General features: G+C 34.0%; 1 protein-coding gene across 2 annotated transcripts in view; it reads left to right on the top strand.

Moving 5' to 3' along the window:
* CDC16 (cell division cycle 16) overlaps positions 1–21,175 on the top strand; it is a 57,822-nt gene that overhangs the window by 1,110 nt on the left and 35,537 nt on the right. For both annotated transcript variants that reach the window (XM_074192131.1, XM_074192130.1), the window contains exons 2-9: positions 1,877–1,931; positions 2,029–2,126; positions 4,305–4,343; positions 4,744–4,884; positions 12,210–12,369; positions 13,259–13,350; positions 15,613–15,746; positions 16,168–16,247. In XM_074192131.1, the coding sequence (XP_074048232.1) occupies positions 1,877–1,931; positions 2,029–2,126; positions 4,305–4,343; positions 4,744–4,884; positions 12,210–12,369; positions 13,259–13,350; positions 15,613–15,746; positions 16,168–16,247 (799 nt within the window). The remainder of the gene's footprint in view (positions 1–1,876; positions 1,932–2,028; positions 2,127–4,304; positions 4,344–4,743; positions 4,885–12,209; positions 12,370–13,258; positions 13,351–15,612; positions 15,747–16,167; positions 16,248–21,175) is intronic.

The following is a 21,175-nucleotide window of genomic DNA, read 5'->3' on the forward strand; positions in this document are numbered from 1 at the left end:
CTGTCAAATGAGGAAATTAATCTAGGTGACTCTCAAAGTCTCTTCCAGCAGTGCTCCTGTAAATTCTATGAGAATGAACTCACTGTCTTAAAAAAAAATCATTGCATCAACATTTAAAATGTCCATAAAATATTTTTTCCATAGTCTTATGGAGAAAGCACCAACTATATGTAAATAAATACCATAGCATTAAATTGGAAGCATGTTAACCATCTCATTTTGATAAATCTTTCATTTTTTTCTTATATTTTTCCTATAAATAGAGGTAACTAAAGAATACTAGTGCAGTAAGGACTTTTCAATTCACAATTCTGGCAAAATTCACAATTTTAGCAAATTGAATCTGAAATGTATTCACTTAATGCATATTTAGTACATATAAATATGATTATTGGAAAAATATATTTCAGAATTATCCCATAATCCTTAAAGGGTGGTTGAACAACTCAATTCCTATTTTTCATCAAGAGAAGCATTTTTTTAAAAAATTATTCTGAGTTGTTCAAAAATTTCAAATTGCCCAAGTTGTCCATGACATGAAAATGATTATTAGCTCCCTAGGATAAAATATGTACTCTTCTATTTGGCAAAGTCCTTGACAGTCTAGTTTCAGTCTATTTTTCTAGACTGACTACATAATTATTCCACATTACTCAAATGCTTAAGCTTCAGCCTTACTGACCTAAGATTATCCTCCATACTGGGAATGCTCTCTTTTCTCTTCTTCATTTATTAGAACTCCTAGCTCCCTTCAAATTACACTTCCTAAAAATGGCCTTTCCTGAAGCTTTCAGTTGTTCATGCTGGCCTTCTTCCTCTGCCTCTAAATATTCTGATTTTTTAAAAAATTTGTTTCCCGGTGTACACACTACCTCCTTAAACGGAGGAATTTTTTTATTATTGTTATTTTTCTTTCTTCAGTGAGCTGGAGTGCCTGGCAATTGAATTTATTAATTTTTTTTTTGGATTTTTTAAGGCAATGGGGTTAGGTGGCTTGCCCAAGGCCACACAGCTAGGTAATTATTAAGTGTCTGAGGTTGGAGTTGAACCCAGGTAATCCTGACTCCCATGGCTGATGCTCTATCCACTGCTCCACCTAGCTGCCCCCTATTAAATGTTTGAATTAATATGTCACATATTGTATTTGTAAAAATATCTGAAAGGAAGAGATGTTTGCAGACTTAATTTATATCAGTCTTTGTGACATGTTCAATGTCTTGCCATGGATTAAAATGTTAGGGAAGGGAATATAAAATCCCAGGCTATGTTAATTGTGTATTAACAACAAAAAAAATTGACATGGTAGAGTAAAATTATGACTGGGTAAAGACTGCATAGGAACAGGCAAATAAAACCAGGAATAAAACTAGTCAGACATGTCACTCTTTTCAGCCCTAATGTGACTTTGCATTGCCAATCTCATTCTATATTTTTCAAATTGAATTTTAGCAAATATTTGAAAAATAATTTGAACATAATTCCCAAGTTAAAAGCCTAAACACCATAACCTTATGGGTTTTTTTTTAAGGTTTTTTCAAGGCAAATAGGGTTAAGTGGCTTGCCCAAGGCCACACAGCTAGGTCATTATTAAGTGTCTGAGACCAGATTTGAACCCAGGTACTCCTGACTCCAAGGCCGGTGCTTTATCCACTATGCCACCTAGCTGCCCCAACCTTATGGTTTTAAAAAACCCATGATATATGGTTGCCTTTGTGATCAAACTACCTTATGATATTATTCTGATATCACAGCAAATCACCTGAAGTGGATGTTTATACTGAATCGATTTTATACTGAACTTTGTTAATATAATATAACAAGAAAGTTTCTCTAAGCAAGACTCTTTGTAATAACATGATTTCTACTTTTTTTATAGCAACAATATCAAAGTGCTTTATTTTGGGCAGACAAAGTAGCCTCTTTGTCTCATGGTAAGTAATGAGTGTTAGATTTTATTTAACATCATTATCTTAAAAACTTCTCTTATTGGGTCTTTGATGTTATGTATAAATTTGTTGCTTGTTTTAGAGGAACCACAAGACATTTATTGGTTGGCACAGTGTCTTTACCTGACTGCTCAGTACCATAGGGCAGCACATGCCCTTCGCTCACGTAAGCTAGACAAGGTGAGTTATTTAAATTTCGTAATCTTTTTTTTTAATTTTATTTTTTTCGATTTTTCAAGGCAATGGGGTTGAGTGTCTTGCCCAAGGCCACACAGCTAGGTAATTATTAAGTGTCAGAGGGCGAATTTGAGCTCAGGTACTCCTGACTACAAGGCCAGTGCTCTATCCACTGCGCCACCTAGCCGCCCCCGTAATCTTTTTCTTAAAGCTGGTATTTCAGAGTTACTTTTTCAAGTTTTATTGAAGCCTTCTATTTTTATGTCAGTATAATTTCTGAATAAATTATACTGTATCCCTTCTCTAGCCTACTGTTGCAACACAGGAAGAAAAAAACATTTAAGCAAAAATCTTAAGTCTAAATGAAACATTGCACATACCTATAGTCCCCTACTTCTCCAGAGAAAGGAGTGAGGTACATATCTTCACTTCTTTTATAGAGACAAACTTGGTTCTTGTAATGACATTCTGCCTCAATTCATAAGTCCTCCCATATTTTTCTTAATTGCTTATATTTATTTTTTCTTAAGAGCAGTAATATTCCATTGCATTCATGTACCACAATTTAGACCAGTCATTTGGCACTCCTTTATTTCCAGTATATTTTTCAAGTAGTTATACTTTTGGGAAAGTCAAAAACAAATTTTGGTTTTATTTGGTATTGTCTGTTTAATGAAGACATCCAGTTGATTTTTTAAAAAACTTATTTATTTTCATTTTATACAAATTTTTTTTATACATTAATGAAATATTCTTGTTTAAGAGTAAGCAGAATACCCCTCCCCCCAAAAAATATAGACTTGCTTGAGCTATAAAGGGGAGAGGAAAAAAATTAAAATTAAAAAAATAATAGTAATAATTGTAGGTATGGCCAGGTGGCACAATGGATGAGCACCATCCCTGAAGCCAGGAGCACCTGAGTCTATATCCAGCCCCATACACCCAACAATCACCCAGCTATGTGACTTGCAAGCCACCCCAACCCCACTGCCCTGCAAAAACCAAAAAAAGAAAGACCCAAAATAAAATAAAATAGTAATAATAGTAGGGATGGCTGGGTGGTGGACAAAGCATTGGCCCTTGAGCCAGGAGTACCCGGGTCCAAATCTGGCCTCAGACACTCAACGATCACCCTGCTATGCGGCCCCAGGCAGGCCACCCAGCCCCATTTAACCTGCCTCCCCCAAAATAATAATAATAAAAAATGTGCTTCAGTCTTTGTTCCAACACCAACAACTCTGTCGCGGGTGGATCACATTCTTTATTATAAGTCCATCACAAAAGTTACTTCCATATTTTTCCACTGTTGCCATTGCTGATCGCAACTCCCTCCTTTTGTATTTCTTCACTACCATGTACTATATTTTCTCTCTTCTTTCACTCTGACTCTGCTGTAGGGTGTCTGAGTGGGACTGCCTTGGAGGCTGCTGGCTGTGTGCCCTGAGGGCTGGGCTTCATGTGCTTGCTCTGGCAGAGGTCCTCCCCCAATTTGTGCCCAGTGCTCTGTGGGTGTAGCTCAGGAAACTCCCCTGCTGCTGTGAGCACAGCTCCCAGCACCCTGGGGCTGCCTCTGGGAGGCTAAAGTTCTTTCACTCTGGTGGGCCACCCCTTCAACCTCGGGGAGCAGAGCCTTTCTGTTCTTTTCCAGGTTACCTTGAGGAGGAGAACTGCCTCATTGAGTCCCTTTGTGGGTTCTGTCTCTCGAAAATTTAGTTAAAGTCCTTACTTTTGAAGATTTATGAGAGAGCTCCCAAGACATGACTGCTCTTGTTGCCATCTTGGCTCCACCCCATCCAGTTGGTTTTTTTTTTTTTAGGTTTTTGCAAGGCAAATGGAGTTAAGTGGCTTGCCCAAGGCCACACAGCTAGGTAATTATTAAGTGTCTGAGACCAGATTTGAACCCAGGTACTCCTGACTGCTTTATCCACTACGCCACCTAGCTGCCCCCATCCAGTTGATTTTAAAGAAGCTGTTAGCATACTCTTAAAATTTATCAATTGCTGGCTCTTAGTAAATCTTGACACTTTTTAAAGACACCAGAATTATTGAATCATTCCAGCTTTTTTATAATCAATGACTGTTAGAAAGCTGGCAAGGAAAAAAAAATCAGCTCAGATCTCCCACCTCTGTCATAATTTTCAAATTATCTTAATGGATTTGTAAATTCATCTCTTTTTTTAGTTATACGAAGCATGCCGATACCTTGCTGCTAGGTGTCATGTAAGTATGTTTTATAAAATTTTTAAATTAAAGGAAAATCATATTTTAAAAAATTGAAATAGTAGTATTATTTCTTTAAACTGCCCCCCCATCTAGTATTGTGACAGTTTTAGGAATGGGATTTATCAAATCAGTGTAATATTGTTTTATCAATGTTCATGTAATTATTTTCTTAATATTACTTTATTCATTAATATAATGTCCCATTCCTCTTCCCCCACCCCCCCATCTTCATTAATTTTGCAAAACTGATATATATCTGAAAAGATTGCTCTTTGGAAAATTTAAAAGTTAAATAAAGAAATGATATGCCATTTAGTGCCCTATTAAAATTTAGAACTCTTTGGAGTAGAACTTTAACAATCATTCTTGTTTAAGTCTTTTGCAATTCTCTATGTAGTATGCTGCAAAGGAACACCAACAAGCTCTTGATATTCTTGATATGGAAGAACCAATTAACAAAAGATTATTTGAAAAATATATGAAAGATGAAACTGGGCTAAAAGAACCTTCTAATGACTGGGAAGTGTCCCAATCTTCAGTAAGTAGTACTTTGGTGTTTTATTGTTTTTTTCTTATGATTATGGAAAATATTAATATGTTGAAGGAATATTATGAAAAATATTTTGTGTGCTATTTTGCAAAATCAAATTGCTTCTTTCGTAGTTATAAGCGTATAAACATAATGTGTATTTTCTAATCTATTTTACTTCTACCTTTGCTTTTTTCCCTTTTCCTTGAGGGTAGGATAATACTTTCCTTTCCTGGTGGTCATTAAAGTTATTTCTTCAGTTGGCTTAAATCTATTTAGGATTTTTCTCTTTCCTTCAATCCTTCCTAAAACTTCTTATTACCTGTGAACTATTTTGTATTCATTTCTCTATTTTTGTGAGTTCTTTGGTGAGTTTTCTAGGAAACTTTCCTTGATTAACTCAGGGTTGCACCCATTTAATTCTTTCTTAGGAAGTATTTTGATATATATACTCAGAAAACAAGTGTTATTGAGAGAAATGAAAGTAAGATGTTTTCATTTCTCTTGATAACATTTATTTACAATACATATTCTTACATTGACTTGTTACTTTGTGTCAGTATAAAGTACACCAGTTTCAAGTATTATTAATACATACTTAAATGCATCTTATAACTTTCCTAGTATATATATTTAGTTTAATCTTACCTGTGACTTACATTTGCTTACTTAATATTTAAAAACAATTTAAATAGTGCTTTAAGTTTTATGCACAACTCTGCAAGGTAGATAGTAGTATATTTTATGGTTAAAGAAATTTAAGTTTCGGGGATGGAACCAAGATGGCAGTGTGAAGGCAGCATTTCCCAAGAACTCCAAGCCCTCAAACCCCCCAAAAACAAAGGATGGCTCTAGCCAAAATTTAGAGGGGCAAAATCCACAGAAAGACTGAGTGATACATTTTCCCAGTCCAAGATAACTTAGAAGTTCCGTGGGAAAGTTATGTTTCATGGGGGGTGGGGTGGGTTGGGGGAAAAAAGTGCAGCCCAGAGATCACTGGCAACAGCTTGAAGGGGCATTGAGAGAACTCTGCTGTACCTATGTGAATGTGGAGTGAGGAGCATGATACATAATTTGCAGTGACAATTGGAAGAAAGCAGCCTGCACCCCCCAGAGATTGTAAGAGAAGTCTGCAGAGATTTCTCTGCTCTCCCTGGGGCAGAACTTTGCTGTTTGCCTACACTCACATATTGCCATTTGGGCTTCCATACTAAGATAGCTGGATCCTTCTTTATAGCCCCAAGGCAGAGGGAAATTCTGGGCCATCTACATATCAAAGCACAGACTGGAGAGCATAAGACCTTGGAGGAATAAAGGTCCCAGTGGGAGTGTCCCCCCAAAAAAAACCAACCCCAAAGTCTTGGAAGTGCTGTTTGGGCTGAGGAATCGAGTAAACAACAGAAAAAGAAGAAGAATCTGACTATAGAGAATTACTTTAGTACATGGAAGATCAAAACACATACTCAGATAATGACAAAATCGAAGCTTCCATATCAGAAACCTCCAAGAGAAATAATAGAAAATGGGTTCAGACTATGGATGAGCTCAAAAAAGACTTTGAAAAACAATTAAGGGAGGTGGAAGAAAAATTGGGAGAAGAAATGAGAGTGATGAAGAAAAATGAAAACCAAATCAGAAGCTTAGTGAAAGATATACCAAAAAATACTGAAGAAAAAAAATGTTAAAAACCAGTTTAGACCTAATGGAAAAAGCAAAACAAAAAAGCAAATGAGGAGAAGAATGCCTTAAAAAGCAGAATTGGCTGGCTGGAAAAGGAGACAAAAAAGCTCTCTGAAGAAAACAAGTCCTTCAAATACACAGTGGAACTAAAGGAAGCTGATGACTTTGCAAGAAAGCAACACTCTGCCAAAAAAAGCGAAAAATTAGAAGAAAATGTGAAATATGTCATTGGAAAAAGAACCGACCTTGAAAACAGATTCAGAAGAAATAATTTAAAAATTATTGGGCTATCTGAAAGCCGCAACCAGGAGAAGAGCCTAGACTTTATTTTTCAAGAAATAATACAGCAAAATTGCCCTGAGGTCCTAGAAGCTGAGGGTAAAATAGAAATCGAGGTAATTCACCAGTTAACCCCCTGAAAGAGATCCCAAAAGAAAAACTTCCAGGAATATTATAGCCAAATTCCCAAACTCCAAAATCAAAGAAAATTCTAAAAGCTGCCAGAAACAAACAATTCAATTATCAAGGCTCCATAGTCAGGATTACACAGGATCTGGCAGCATCTACATTAAGGGTTTGTAGGGATTGGAATATGATATTCCAGAAGGCAAAAGATCTTGGTTTACAACCAAGAATCAACTATCCAGCAAAACTGAACATCCTCTTTCAGGGGAAAAGATGGGCTTTCAATGAAATAGGGGACTTTCACACTTTCTTATTGAGATGAGCAGAGTTGAACAGAAAGTTTGATTTCCAAGTACAGGACTCTGGTGAATTGTAGAGGGAGTAGAAGAGAGGGACTAACTATGAGGAACTTGATGATGTTGAATTGTTTGTATTCCTGCACAGGAAGAAGATATTGGTAACTCATGAACTTTCTCATTTATAAGAGTTAGAAGGATCATATATAGATAGGACACAGGAAGGGAGCAGAATATAATAGCATGAGTAAAGGGATGGAGTCAATGGTCGATGGGGGAAAGTACTGGGAGGAAGGGAAAGGAGATGAAGAAGCTGAGAGATTTCACATAAGTCAAGAAAAAGCTTTTTCAATGGAGTGGAGGGGGGGAAGGCAAGGGGGAATGAGTGAGCCTTCATTCTCATCAGGAATGGCTCAGGGAGGAAATGACATGCATACCTAATAGGGTGAGGAAATCTATCTTGCCCTGGAGAAGGATGGGAGGAAAGGGACGGGATGAGGGGGAATGGGGGGAGGGAAGGGGGAGAATAGATGATAGAAGAGAGGGAAGATCGAGGGAGAGGGTGCTCAGATGCAGTACACTTTTGGACAGGGACAGGATGAAAGCAGAGAAAGAACAGAATGAGATTAGGGAAGAAGAGAGTTGAGGGAAATACAGCTTGTACTATCAACTGTGGGAGAAACATTGAAGCAATTTCTCTGGTGGATTTATGATAAAGAAGATAACTTACCCCAGAGACAGAGCCATTGGAAGCTGAACACAAACTGAAGTACATTTTTTCTCTCTCTATTCTTGAGGTTTCTCATCTTCTGGGGCGGGGGAGGGCAGGGGGATTTATGTTTGTTCTCATAGCAAGATTATTGCAATAATATAAAATTTTAAAAAAAGATGGGTCTGTAAGTTTGTGTAATTTCCCAAAGCTAGCTTCCATGGACAGCTTATGGGTAGGACTATTGTGAGGTTCAAATGTTAAAACTTTACAAATGTTAAAGCAGTCTTTTAAATGACCTGATTCTTTGAACTATTGCTCTTAACTATAGAGATGTCCTGATAAATGTTAGGTAAGGGGGGGAAGAACTATGTACTCGTTTCATCTGAGGAAGTATCTTCTTAAATCAGATAATCAGCAAGAGCCCTGATTTACAGAGATTACCACTGATGTATAAATGTTCACGTTGAGGATTGTTGAGTAATTATAGCTAGTTCCAGCTCACCTCCATCTAAGGGATTCTGCCTACCTAATAGAGTGGAGACATAGCTAGTAATAGCAACTGAGGGAAAAATATTGAAGCCACTCCTCTGGTGGACTTATGATGAAGAAAACAACTCACCCCAGAGACAGAACCATTGAAATCTGAACACAGACTAAAGTATAATTTTTTTTTCTCTCTCTATTCTTGAGATTTCTCATCTTGGGGGGGGAGGGAGTTTGTTTATTCTTATGTTTACTTTTATAACATTCAATTTACAACAATGTATGTCATGGAAACAATGTAGAGACTGTCAGCCTTCTTGTAGGGCTGTGGGGGAAGGGGGAAATTGTAGAATTCAGAGACTTGCAAAAAACATGACTATTGTATATAATTGGAAAACAAATAAAATGTTAAAAAAAATTAAATTTCATGCAGATTGACTTGCCTATGGTCACACAGTCATATTTGAATCCAGATCTCTTACCTCCAGGTCTAGCACTCTTCTTCAAACTATACTGCAGTGGATCTATATTCTCATCTACATCAGAACTTCTTATCTGTTCAGATTGCAACACATACATAATTTTCATCCTATATAGTTCTTATCTGTATTTTTCTGTAAATGTTAAATGGATCTAACAGCAAACTAGAAGATTAATTTGGGAGTTTCTTAATTTCATGGATACCAGTTCAGGACTTAGTTCTCTCTCTCTATTATCCCTTGCTCTTGGACTTTGGTCTTTCCCAGTCATTTATGTCCTTGATGCTGTTTTGATTTTTGCAATATTTAAATTATTTTTCACATACTAGTTATTGCTGGGTTATTTAAAATAATTTAAATATTTTATTTATTTGTTTTTCCAACTACATGCAATGGTAGTTTTCAACAATCTATTTTTTTGCAAGACCTTGATCCTTGTGCTGCTGAAATGAACAAATCCATCATGGTTAATCATCACCTCATGTTTTTATTAGTGTGTATAATGTTTTCCAGGTTCTGCTCATTTCACTCAACCTCAATTCATGCAAGTCTCTCTTGGCTTTTCTGAAACCCCATCCCTCATGATTGTTCAGACATTCCCCAATTGATAGGTATCCCCTCAATTTCCATTTCTTTGTCACTACAAAAAGAGCTGCTTTGGATATTTTTGTAAATGTGGGATTTTTAAATGTTCTTTGATCTCTTCAGGATATAGACCTGTTGATAATATTCTATAGCCTACTTATGCCCACCAAATGTATTTCTTATAATTTTTTAAAATCACCTTCATTGAAAATTTTTCTGAAATGCTGGCATTTTCCAAAATTCTCTGGTTTTCAGCATATGATTTCAGTAGCATAAAATATTGGGGCTAAAAAAAATAGACTTTTGTGATAACTGAAAGCAGATTCAGCCCAGCAAGATCTTCTGAATCTATTTCACTGCTGCAAGATAAGAGACCTGAAGTATAGTGGGTTTTCTGTTCAGTGTCTTGATTTGGACAATGGGTCATTTTCATCCACTTCTTTCTTCTTCTGTTGGAGATGACTAAAATAATTTCTTAGGTCTAACTTTTATTGAGTAAGCACTGTAATGTTTCAGAATGCAATGTAATTAGATTATGGCATTCCCAAACAGGTGTAGCTGGAGAAATTTCTGCTCTTAGGGATTTTCTCTTCTTATTTTGCTTAGGACATCTGTCACCATCGAGACTTTTTATTACATTTCCCTATTTTTGAAGCCTTAACATTCATCAGATATATTCAAACTTATCTTCATCGTCTAATATGTCAAAGAATATTTTATGATGGTAGCATATATGCAATAGATAGCTTATTTAGCCTTATTGAGCCTTTTGCTCTACTACGACAATTTTTTTTTTGGTATAGCCACAATTAATCTGGCCTGGAATTTTATGTTCCCTTTCCCTAAATCTCTTAGTCCATTGCATGACATTGACTGTGTCTTGTAGTCTTATAAAACATGTCTGCAAACATTATTTATAAATATTTTTACAGATAAATATAATATGTAATGTTTCAATTCAAACATTTGATAAATTTGGTATGCCAGGCATTTTGAAACACTGGAGATAGAAGGATACTAACAAAAAATTTCTTCCTCTTAAAGAGCTAATGTATACACAGGAAAGTAAATACAAAAAAAGATTAGAAGAGTATTTAGGAGCAGAGGAAGATCAGCATTAACAACTGAAAGAATCAGAAAGGGACTTATTAGGAAGTATCATTTGAAGGGAACTAAGAGTTCCAAGAAGTAGAGAAAAAAAAGCATTCCAGGCATGGAGGATAATCTGTGCAAAGGCACAAATGTGTCAGATGGAATGTCATATGGGGTAACCAAGTATACCAGTATGGCTCAAGGTTAAGAGTATGTGAAATATGGAATAATCATGTAATTAATCTAGAAAAATAGGTTAGAATTAATTGTCATGGACTTTAAATGCCAAACTGAGGAATACATAGTTAATCCTAGAGTAGGAGTTAAAAAGAACTTTTTAATGTATTTTATGGACTTGTGAGCAGTTTGAAACCTATGAATCACTTCTCAGAATAATGTTTTCTTTAAAAATTCATAATTGAAGGAAATGTTAAATTCTATTCAGAGATTAGTAAAAATTAAGATACAACTTTTTTTCCTATCAAGGTAATAAATGCCCTGAAATCTAATAACAGATTCCTCAAGTTTAAGAATTCTTGTGCTACATGTAATAAGGAGCCTCTGAAGCTTCTTCAGTGGGAAAGTAACATGATCAAAATTTATGATTATTAAATATCAAATTGGCAGCTCAGCTGCTCAAAGAATAGATAGCAAAGGGAAAGACTGGATGCAAGGTGAAAAATTAGACTATTTCAGTAGTCTAAGCAGGAGGTAATCAAGTTCTGAATTGAGTTGAGTGGTATAAATGAAAAGAAAGAAACAGATGTGAGAGACTTTTCAGAAGTGAAATTGTTGAAGCTGGTCATTTGGGTCAGTATCATAATGTTGAAAAAGTGGACACATAGATCCATAGTTGTAGATTACCTCTTTGGGTTATTTTTTTGATTTTTGTAATATTACTGTTCCCCCCCTCCCCGTTCTTTAGAAGTGTTCCTTTCTTTGAGATCTTTTAAAAATCAACCAATGAGGAGTCAGGTGGCTTGGTGGATAGAGCACCAGTCCTAGAGTCTGGAGGACTTGAGTTCAAATCTGGCCTCAGACATTTAATAATTACCTAGCTGTGTGTTCTTGGGCAAGTCACTTAACCCCTTCCCTTAAATAAATAATATGTTTTTTAAAAAAAGAAAAAATCAACTGTTGAGTGTCTTTACAATTATGTTTTGTACAAATTTCTTTTATATATTTGGTCAGTTTTAACTCTGTTTTCTACCTTCAATTTCTTAAGTATCTTTACAATTTTCATATAGTACATTTACTGCTGAATTGAGTAGTATCTCCCTAATAGATTTTAAAATGCATATTTAATAGGCTTTGTATAAATCAGGTAACTTTGCCTTTGTAACTGTTATTCATCATCCCTGACTATATTGCCCATTTGTTAGGTGAGAAAATTTCTATTTATTAGTTTTGCAGTAACCAAAGTAACATTGTAAACCTATTCTCTGGAATAATCAAAACTTTTCAAGGTTTACCTAAAGAACCTTAATGTTTCCTCATATTTCTGTTACGCTGTAGACAGTCAATTAGAAAGGAATCTCATTAGCTATATATTACTTTTCAACATTTGACTTGGGCTCTAATATGTTATATTTTCCCCACCAGATTAAAAGTTCTATTTGCCTTTTGCGAGGAAAGATCTATGATGCTCTAGATAATCGAACCTTAGCAACTTATAGCTACAAAGAAGCCTTGAAGCTTGATGTCTACTGCTTTGAAGCATTTGATCTCTTAACATCACACCACATGCTGACAGCACAAGAAGGTTTGAAAGCTAAGGCATTTTTTTTTCCCTTTTACATCTATGAAAATTAAACCTACAGAATTTTTATTCAGTGCATTTATCTGTTTTTTAAAAATATATTTTTTTAAATTCACAAAATCAGGGAAAAACTTGATAAGATTGAACAACTTAACTGTTGTGAGGTATGCATGTATATGTGTATATATATGTGTGTGTGTGTGCGTGTGTGTTTGTGGATGTAGTGCAATTTGAATTTATATCTCAGTAACATCATTTACATTTTGATGTTAAACAAGTCATCTCTTTTAAGATTCAGTTTCCTTATTTGTGCAATAGGGATAAAACTTAATCTAACTGATTATTAGAAGATTTTGACCAACTAATAGAAATTTCTTTAACTCCCCATGTCAAAACTTCAATCCTGATCTCCTTGAGAATATAAAGTCTTCTAACTGTAAAGCACTACTAATAAGTATAGATCACTCTTCTCCAAAGGACATCAGTGTATCATACCAGTTATCTAAACCCTTTACCAAGAGATTTGGGTGTGATTTGGGAGAATTCATAAATATAAAGTTAAAAAGGCCTTCATCTAAGTCCAATTTCCTCATTTTATAGATGAAACAATTTTTTGAGAGAGTTTGAGCTCAATATAAAAGAAAATGGTGGTATTTTGTTTCTTTTTTATTTTAATTAAAGAAAACTAAAGGAACTTAGAATCATTCTGGAAAATTTGGTCCTTGCACTTTTCTGCAAGATGGGGATAGTCCAATATATCTTGATGCTCATTTCTGTTTTTTGTTTCTAGTATATATTGCTTCCCTTTTGACTTAGGGCAAAAATTGTAAAGAACATTTTCTAATTGCTGGATTTTTTCTTTAATATTATTTTCATTTTAAAATTTTCATAGAAAAAGAACTACTTGAATCTCTACCTCTTGGCAAGCAATGCACAGAAGAACAAGAATTGCTTCATTTTCTTTTTGAGAATAAGTTAAAAAAGGTAAGTAAAAATTCCACAACAGTGCTTACACTTTGCTTTTGAGTCTATCATTCTGCTTCTCCCTTGTCCAGGAGAATTGGACCTCTCCTTTTTCATTTGTCAAAGAATCTAAACCTACTTTATTTACTCCTCACCAAAATTGACTTACAAGGAAAATCTAGCAATGTGCCATCTCACAATTTGCTAATAAGGAATAGAAGGGATAACTCTCCTGAATCTGTTTTCCAGGCCAGTTATTTTCCCAATGAGGCATTTTACATTTTTTTCTTATTTTGCTTTTGCTTGACTGATTCTTGATTTCCATATAGAATCATTAATTTTGACTTACCTAATTCCATTTTACAAGGAATTATCTTCTTCAGTTAACTTTTGTATTTCCTTATCCCTTTGGTCAATTTTATTTTTAAAGGATTTGTTTTCTTCATTCAATTTTTGTCCTTCCTTTTTTGCAAGATGTTGAATTTCTTGCACTTCTTTTCCCAGTTTTTCTACATGGTTTTAAAAATCCTTTTTGAACTCTTCCAAAAAAATCTTTTTGGGCTGGAGAACAATTCATATTCCCTTCTGGGGAATTCACATGTATTTTTTGCCCACCTCTTCTGAGATTATTTTGTGATCTTCATTACCTCTAAAGTAGCTTTCTTACTCATTTTGGACTCTGCTCCTGGGCCACAGGGTCTCAGGTTTCTTACGTTGGGGAGGGGCCCACTCACTGTCCTTCCATGGGTTTGTTCACTGAACTGGGGACATCCAGCTACCCTGCTGTGCTGTTGGCCTGCTGAGCTGGAACCCCAGGAGCCTCTACTACAAATCTCAGCTCTGTGTTATGCACTGGGCTCTTCTTCCTGGGCTGGGCCACATTCCCTCTTCACACTGATGAGACAGATCTTTTCTGAAGATATCTAAAAAAAACCAGATATTTAAAACTAGAAAATACTCCCATTGTGTCCTTTTCTAAGTTTTGTCACTCTAGAATCTGTTTAGAAGCTTGATTAATACTGTTTCTGAGGAAAGCTTAGGAGAGTTTAGGAAAGTTCCTTTTAGTGTTTTGTTTTGGTTTTTTGGCAAGGCAGTGGGGTTAAGTGATTTGCCTAAGGTCACACAGCAAGCTATTATGTTTCTTGAGTCCTGATTTGAATTCAGGTCCTCCTGACTCCAGGGTCAGTACTCTATCCACTGTGCCACCTAGCTGCCCCTAATACAGTCTCAATATAGAAAAGGATAAATGCAGCTTCCAGAAGTGCTGTACTCCAAAGGAATGTATGATTGATTACTCACCATGTCTTTTAGGTATTAACTTTATATGAAAGTTATGAATTTTGAATTATTCAATCCTGGAAAACCTTATCTTCATTTTTGAGAGAAATTTTGCTGAGTCCTTGAGTTTTCTTTTCCTGGAAAATACATGTCTGCATGTGGTGAGGGATAACTGCAATACTGGTGATCATTACATTTATACTACCATTAAACTCTTGAGCAAATGAGAAATAATAGTCTTCAGTTTACAACAACTCCTATCTTTTCTGTTGAATTTGTGTGGCCATAGCTAGTATTTGTCTGCATATTTTATTTATGAAACCTTCCTTGTGAATATATTTTACAAGGTCATGTTCTTATCAGTAATAATAATGCTCATTACAGATTATGTTTTGAAAATCTGAAATAAAAATGTTCAAATGAAAGTATAAAATAACTGTAATATGCATCAATAAATGGAAATACAAAGGAGAATGACATTTTGAGGTAGTTAGCAAAGTTCATAGACCTCTAGACCTAGAAGATTCATATGTGACTTCAGATACTTTTTAGTTATATATGATCCTGTGTAAACCATTTAATCTTTATCTGCCTCACTTTCCTCAACTTTAAAATGAGCATAATAATAACATCTCCTAGATTGTGAGTATGAAATGAGTAATTTATAAAACTTTTAGAGTGGTTCCTAATACAGAGTAGGCAGTTAATACGTGCTTGTTCTCTTCACCTACTTCTTTCCCCTTTTGATTAAATTAGAAAAATTACTGCTTCTAAAGAACTTTGCTGGAAATAGGGAATCTGCAAATTGGAAGGGATCTCACAGGCTACTTTATGCCATGTTTCATTATTTGTTTAAATGTTATTCTATATATTTTGTCCAATATTTTCTACTCTTTCTGGAATATACTTTCTAGGGGACCCAAATGTCCCTAATGGAATATTTTAAAAACTTGAGCAATTTTATCGTATTCTCAATTTATATAAAAAATGTTTTCTGTGTTTCAGTATAATAAGCCTAGTGAAACTGTCATTCCTGAATCTGTAGATGGTCTGCAGGATAATTTGGATGTGGTAGTGTCTTTGGCAGAACGACATTATTATAACTGTGATTTCAAAATGTGCTACAAGCTGACTTCAGTGTAAGTATCTACAGCCATTTCGAACCATTTGTATGTATCTAAGTCTCTTTCTTTGTCATTCTCTCATGGTGATTGCTTAATGAATCTTTACTACATAGCATTCTCCTGAGGTATAAAAGAGTAAGTTACATACATGCAGATGTTTAAAAAAATCTTTAAATATGCAGATAGTGATTATTTTATGTAGTTCTGATTTAAAAATTTAGTACTTTATAATCATATTCCTTCATATTTCTGAAGTACTTAATCTTAACTGGTCCTATCATGTTTGCCCTGGTTGGGCAAATCATTTAGTGAAATTAATTGTTTGGATCTAGAGTTAAACTACAATAGATTTGATTTGATAATATATTAATGAAATGTTAGAATGAATGTTTTATTCTATTTCTGGTTTAGTAATACATAGTACTTTGACTTTCAGAGTAATAGAAAAAGATCCTTTCCATGCAAATTGTTTACCTGTGCACATAGGGACTCTTGTGGAACTGAATAAAGCAAATGGTAAGAATTTATTTTTAAACACAATTGGTAACTGAAGATGCATTAAAGTGTTATCTTGGAGGAGGGGGAGGGAAGAGAGATTTAAAGATCTATTAGTTTTTTAAGTCATAAAATCTCTTTAAATCCTGAGATTTATTTACATAAAGAAATCCCCTGGTAACTCAATGTTTTGGTAGCATGTAATAAAAATACTATGAATTATATTTGTATATAAAGTACAATAAGAGTTTTTTATAAATTGAAAAATAGAATAGTTAAAGAAAACAATGATTAATTTATCTGTAGTACAACTGTTTTTTAGCTTTCCAGATGGAATGCTTTATTTCATATTTTCCTGCTTCCATTCATAGAGATGTTAAAGCCTATAAATTTCAAAAATGTCATAAAATTTTTTGAGTTGGAAGGAACCTCACATCATTATAGTTCAATCTATCTGAGCAGGAATATTCTCTGAAACATTTCAAATAAGTGATTATCCAGCTTTTCCCCTGAATAATTAGTGGTGGGGACTTGCTATTTTTTTAAGTAATTATTTTTTCCAAATCCATGTAAAAATAATTTTTAACATTGGTTTTTAAAATTTTGAGTTCCATATTCTTTCCCTTTTTCCTCTCCTAATGCCTCTCTAAGATGGCAGGCAATTCGATATAGTTTATACATGTATAATCATGAAAAATATGTTTCCATGTAGTCATGTTTTCTAAAAGAAAACACAGACCAAAAAAAATTTTTAAGAGCATAAAAAGGCAAAAAAATATTCTTTGATCTTTATTCAGACTGTATTAGTTCTTTTTGGAGGTGGAAAACATTTCTCATCATAAGTCCTTTGGAATTGTCTTGGATCTTTGAATACCAGAAAATAACTGTTAATCACATTGTTCTTTGTATAATATTGCTATTATTACATGCAGTGTTCTTCTAGTTTTGCTCACTCATTTTGTATCAGTTCATTTAAATCTTTCCAGGTTTTTTTGAAATCTACCTTATTATTATTGTTATTATAGCACTAGTATTTTATCATAATCATGGTCCACAACTTGTTTGGCCATTCATTCTTCAATTAATGGATATCTTCTAAATTTTCAATTCTTTGCAGCCCCAAAAAGAACTATATAAAGATTTTTTTATGTTTTTTTTTTTTTTGTGTGTGTGTGTGTGTGTGTGTGTGTGTGTATTTTTTTTTTGTTAGGATTTTGCAAGGCAAGTGGGGTTAAGTGGCTTGCCCAAGGCCACACAGCTAGGTAATTATTAAGTGTCTGAGACCGGATTTGAACCCAGGTACTCCTGACTCCAGGGCTGGTGCTTTATCCAACCTAGCTGCCCTTCTTTTTTTTTTAAATAAATCTTTTAGGGATACAGAACTAGTAGTGATATTTCTGTATGAAAGAGTATGCCATTTGGGTGTCTTTTGTACATAATTCCAAATTGCTCTCCAGAGTGGTTGAATCAGTTCACAGTTCTACCAGGAGTCCCAATTTTCTCATATCCCACCCCACATTTATCATTTTGCTTTTCTGTCACATTAATTTCTGTCATTATTAATCTGATAGTTGTGAGGTGGCATCTTGAAGTTGTTTTAATTTGCATTTCTCTAATCAGTAGTGATTTAAAACATTTTTAAAGCATTTTTTCAAATAAATTTATTTTTCAAATAAATTTAAATAAATTTTTTTCAAGTAAATAAAGCTAGCTTTGATTTTTTTCTGTTGAAAATTGCCTGTCTTGTCCTTTGACCATTTATGACTTGTATTTGACACAGTTCTCTAAATTTTTGAAAATTGAGACTTTTAGCAATGAAGCTTGCTATAAATTTTCCCCCCATTTTCTACTTTCTTTCTAATCTTGACTGCATTGATTTTGTTTGTGCAAAAATCCTTTTAATTTAATGGAATCAAAATTAACCATTTTACATTCTATAATGCTATCTCTTGGATAGTCAGAAATTCTTCTCTTATCCATAGATCTGACAGGTAAACTATTCCATGTTCCCCTGATTTTGTTTATGGCTTCTGCCACAATCCTTTCTTGTTTTCCCAGCACTTTTTGGTTGAATAGTGAGTTCTTGTCACCAAAGCTGGGATCTCTGAATTTATCAAAAAACTTAACATGATTTGTGTACCTAGATTATTCCACTAAACCACTACTTTGTCTCTTAGCTAATACAAGGTTGTTTTGATGATTGCCACTTAGTAATATAGCTTGAGATCTATTATGGCTAAGCCACCTTCCTTCACATTTTTTTCATTAATTCTGTTGATATTCTTTGCCTTTTGTTCTTCCAGATGAATTTGTTAATTATTTTTTCTAACTCCATAAAGTATTTTTTTTGGTAGTTTGATTGGTATGGCCCTGAATAAGTAAATTAATTTATTCATTTTTATTATATTGGCTCAGTCTACCCATGAGCAATTAATATTTTTCTAGTTTAGGTTTGATTTTATGAGTATGAAACTGTTTTGTAATTGTAATTCTTGGGTTTTTCTTGGTAGGTAGATTCCCAAATATATTATCTACTATTATTTTAAATGAAATTTCTCTATCTTTTCCTGCTGAACTTTGTTAGTGACATATACATATACATATATAAAAATACTGATGATTTATGTGAGTTTACTTTTTAGCTTGCAATTTTGCTAAAGTTGTTAATAATTTCAACTAGATTTTTAGTTGAATCTCTAGGAGTCTTCAATTATACCATCATATCATCTGCAAAGACTGACAGTTTTGTTTACTCATTATGAATTATAATTCCTTCTATTCTTTTTTCTTTTCTTATTGCAACAGTTAGCATTGCTAGTGCAGTATTGAACAACAGTGGAGATAACAGCCATCCTTTCTTGGCTCCTGATCTTTTTGTGCAGGCTTCTAGTTTATCCCTGTTACAGATAACTGATGATGGTTTAGATAAGTACTATTTATAATTTTCAGGAAAGCTCCATTTATTTCTGTTTTCTGGTGTTTTTTTTTTTTATTAGGAATAACTGTTGTACTTTGTTAAAAGCTTTTTCTGCATCTTTTGAGATAATCATATGATTTCTTTGTTACTGATATGTTCAGTTATGCTGATAGTTTTGGTAATGCTGAACCAGCCCTGCATTCCTTGTATAAATCCCACCTGATCATACTGTATGAGCTTAGTGATGTCTTGCTGTAATCTCCTTGCTCTAGCATACTATTTAAAATTTTTTGCATCAATTTTTATTAGGGAAATTGAACTAGAGTTTTCTTTCTCTGTTTTTGCTTTCTCTGGTTTATATATCAGCACCATATTTGTGTTGTTGAAGGAACTTGGTAGAACTCCTTTTTGTGAAAACCTTTTTTCAAATAGTTTATATAATATTGGAATTAATTGTTCTTTAAATATTTGATGGAATTCTCTTGTGAATCTGTCTGGCCCTGAAAATTTTTTCTTAGGGAGCTCATTGATGACTTGTTCAGTTAGATAAGGTATTTAAACATTCCATTTCCTTGTCTGTTAATATTCATCCAGTTCACTTAGATTGATAGATTTAGTGACATAATTGAGCTAAAAAGCTCCAAATAATTTATTTAGTTTCAACTTCTTTCATCATAAATTCACCTTTTTCACTTTGATAACTGATAATTTGATATTCCACTTTTTTAAAAATCAAATTAACCAGTGGATTATTTTATTGGTTTGGCTTTTTGTTCATTTTTTCATAAAATCAGCTCCTAGTTTTATTTATTGGTTTCGTGGTTTTCTTTCAATGTTATTATTCTCCCCTTTGATTTTTCAAATTTCAACTTGGAATTTAATTGTGGGTTTTTAATTTGTTCTATTTCTAGTTGTTTTTAGTGACAGCCCAATTTATTGACATTTCTCTTTTTTCTAGTTTATTAATATAAGTGTTTAGAGAGATAAATTTTCCCCTAAGTACTGCTTTGGCTACATCCCATATATTTTTGTATATTGTGTTGTTGTTGTCATTCATTCTTTCTAATGAAATTATTGATTATTTCCATGATTTGTTCTTTGACCAACTTATTGTTTAGTATTTGATTATTTAGTTTCCAATTTTTTAATCTATTTCCACTGCCCTTTATTGAATGTAATTTTGTTGTATTATGATATATAAAAGATACATTTAATATTTTTGCTTTTTTCTACATTTGCTTTCTATACCCTAATACATGGTTGATTTTCGGGTAGGTGCCATATACTTATCCCCCCCCCCCCCAAAACTATATTCATTTCTGTTCCCATTCATTTTCTCCTGAAGTCCTTCATAGTTAACTTTTCTAAAATTCTGTTCATCTCTTTACTTTTTTCCTTGCTTCTTTTTTGGTTATTTGATTATTTTTGGCTCTGAAAGGAGAAAGTAGAGGTTCCTCATAGAGTTGTGCTATTTCCTTCTGTAAGTCATTTAACTTTTTCTTTAAGGATTTGTATGCTAAACCAGCGGTACATATATTTAGTATTGATATTTTTAATCTTTGGTACCTTTTAGCAAGATGTAATTTCCTTGCTTATATCTTTTAATAGATCTACTATTTTTGCTTTTATATTTCACTTGATGCATAATAAATTCTGTCCCATCCTTTATCTTTACTCTGTGTCTCTTCAAGTGTACTTCTTATAAATAACATATTGTAGGATTCTGGTTTTTCAAACCACTCTGCTTAATCCCCTTCTGCTTTATGGGTGAATTCATCCCATTCCCCTTCACAGTTATCTTACTGTGTATTTTCCTCCATCCTATTTTCTGTTTATCCTTCTCTTGCTCTCTCCTTTCACCCTGTCCTTTTTATCAGTGTTTTGTTTCTGACCACCAACTCCGAATTTGCCTTCCTCTCTATAAATGCTCCTTTCTCTTAGCCCCCTTTCCTCCGCCCCTGTAGGGTAAGATTTCTGTACCCATCTAAGGGTAAATATTCCCTCTTTCAGTCAATTTTGATGAGAGAAAGAT

This window comes from Macrotis lagotis, chromosome 6 (assembly GCF_037893015.1).
Source record: "Macrotis lagotis isolate mMagLag1 chromosome 6, bilby.v1.9.chrom.fasta, whole genome shotgun sequence".
NCBI lineage: Eukaryota > Metazoa > Chordata > Mammalia > Peramelemorphia > Peramelidae > Macrotis > Macrotis lagotis.